This window comes from Empidonax traillii, unplaced genomic scaffold (genome assembly GCF_003031625.1).
Source record: "Empidonax traillii isolate 1590-97213 ecotype Southwest subspecies unplaced genomic scaffold, ASM303162v1 scaffold3273:size34157, whole genome shotgun sequence".
Classification (NCBI taxonomy): domain Eukaryota; kingdom Metazoa; phylum Chordata; class Aves; order Passeriformes; family Tyrannidae; genus Empidonax; species Empidonax traillii.
The window spans coordinates 32,004-34,157 of record NW_020958466.1 but is presented as its reverse complement, the minus strand read 5'-3'; the positions used below and the strand labels follow the sequence as shown (position 1 = coordinate 34,157).

At 65.2% G+C, this 2,154-nt stretch overlaps 1 protein-coding gene across 1 annotated transcript in view; it reads right to left on the bottom strand.

The window, feature by feature from the left end:
- Nucleotides 1–183: 183 nt before the first annotated feature.
- Nucleotides 184–2,154, bottom strand: part of DDX56 (DEAD-box helicase 56) — a gene marked incomplete at its 3' end in the record, with an annotated part of 7,159 nt that continues 5,188 nt past the window's right edge. The window contains exons 14-20 of the mRNA XM_027910362.1: nucleotides 2,048–2,064; nucleotides 1,847–1,937; nucleotides 1,367–1,611; nucleotides 1,088–1,201; nucleotides 506–664; nucleotides 332–426; nucleotides 184–257 (exon numbers count right to left, since the gene is read on the bottom strand). Of these exons, the coding sequence (XP_027766163.1) occupies nucleotides 184–257; nucleotides 332–426; nucleotides 506–664; nucleotides 1,088–1,201; nucleotides 1,367–1,611; nucleotides 1,847–1,937; nucleotides 2,048–2,064 (795 nt within the window). The remainder of the gene's footprint in view (nucleotides 258–331; nucleotides 427–505; nucleotides 665–1,087; nucleotides 1,202–1,366; nucleotides 1,612–1,846; nucleotides 1,938–2,047; nucleotides 2,065–2,154) is intronic.

Here is a 2,154-nt window from a genome sequence, read left to right as displayed (position 1 = left end):
CCAACACCCCCATGGTGTCACCAGGACCTTCAGTGCCACCAGGACCCTCCTGGAGCTACTAGGACCCCCTCAGTGTCACTAGGATCCCTCTGGCACCACCAGCACCCCAGCAGTGCCACCAGGACCTCACCAGTGCCACCAGCAGTTCCCTGGCCCCCCCAGCCCCTCCGGTGCCCCTCGTACCCGGCAGCGGTAGCGCAGTGACTCGATCTCCTCCATGCAGAATTTGTAGGGCTGCAGCATGGACTGCCCGTTCTCTGGAGGGACACAGAGGGTCAGCCCAGCCCCCCAGTGTCCCCTAGACCCCCAGGTGGCACAGGGACCCCCAAACCTCCTGCCAGAGCATCCTCAATGCGGGTGAGCCCCTCGTGCTCCTCGGGCAGTGCCAGGGTCAGCGCTGTGCCAGGGTTGTCACCGCGGGCTGTCCTGGGGGTGCAGGGGGGACAGAGGGTGGGACCACGGCCAGCCTGGCACCCCTGGGGGTCCCCCCCGTGCCCCCACAGACCTGCCCACGCGGTGGATGTAGGACTCGACCGTGGGAGGGACGTCGAAATTGATGACGGCCGAGACGTTCTGGAAGTCAATGCCTCGGGCAACCCCATACTCGGGATCCTGGGCCTTGGCCTTCCCCTTGTCCTTGGCCTTCCCCTTCCCCTTCCCCTTCCTGGGGGGACACAGGAACACCAAGGGTTGGGGGTGCTCAGGAGGGACGCCCAGAGCAAGTGGTGATCTGGGATATGGGGACAGGGAGGCTGGGAAAGGGGATCCCCTGGACACAAGGTCACCCTGGGCACGGTGAGGCCCTGGTCACAGGGACCCCCTGAGCCCCACAAAGGGGATGCAGTCACACAGGGACAGGACAATGGTGGCCACCCTGGTCCCTGGTGACACTCACGGGACACTGGTGATACTGGTGGCACCAGTGGCTCCCTGGTGGCACCTTCAGGGCACTGGTTGCACTCCCAGGTCCCCATTGTCATCTCCTGGTTACTGGTACCACCCACAGGACACTGGTGGCACCAATGGGTCCCTGGTGACATCCCCCAACCCCTGAGTCTGCCAGCCCCCCAACTTCCCCCATGCTCACCCCAGGGACCCCCCTTTCCGTGCCTGGCGCTGGGGGGTCTCCACAGGCCCCTCCTCATCGGTGGCCACGATGAAGTCGTAGAGGCCGCGGTTGAACTGGGCGATGACGTGGCACCTGGGGACAGAGGAGCCCCTCGGCGTGACTGCGTGCACAGTTCGGAGTGGAGGGCGCAGGGGGGGATCCCAAATTGAGACCCCTCATGGACACCCCTGTCACCACCTCAGGGACACCCCTGTGACCCCAGGGACACCCAAGGGTCCCTCCAGCCCCCTGGCATACCGGGAGGCCGCGGGCAGCTCGGAGTTGAGGGCACAGGCGGGGATGCCGAACTGCTCGAGGAAGAGCTTGAGGCGGAAGGCCCTGGCCAGGCTGCCCACGAAGAGCAGGGCCCGGCCCCGCAGCAGCCGCAGCTGCAACAGGGCCACGAGCACCAGGAACTTGTCCTCCTCTGTCCCACAGCGCACCTGGAACTGCTGCAGCTGGGAATGGCCCGGCAGCCGTGGCTCTGGGGGCAGCACCAGCGCCTGGGGGGCACATGGGGATGGGATGGGGGAAAAATGGGGGGCTGTGGCACCCACAGCATCCTCTGGGCAACTTGTGTCCCCTAAAGCTGCTCCTGGGGGGCGGTGATCCCAAATCCCAGCGTTTTTCCATCTTTGTGCCCACTCTGGATCCTCCTTGGATCCCCCAAACCTCCTCCTGGACACCCCAACCCCTCTCAACCCCCCCCAAACCCCATCCCAGCCCCCCATTCCTCACAGGGTTGTGCAGCACAAGCTCCTGCAGCGCCTCCAGCTCGGGGTTGAATGTGGCTGACACCAGCAGGGCCTGGTAGATCTTGGGCAGGTGGCTGGGAGGAACAGGGGGGTCAGTGCCCCCCAAACTCCCTGACACCAGACCTGGTGATGCTCTGCTGCCCCCTTCAAGTCCCCCAGCCCTGCCAATGCCCCCAAAACCCACTTTGCCTCCAAGTCCCCCTGCTTTAACAATGTTCCTCAAACCCCAGCAGTGCCCCCCAAACCCAAAGTGGCGCCCCCATAACTCTCAGTGCCCCCCAAACTCCTGGG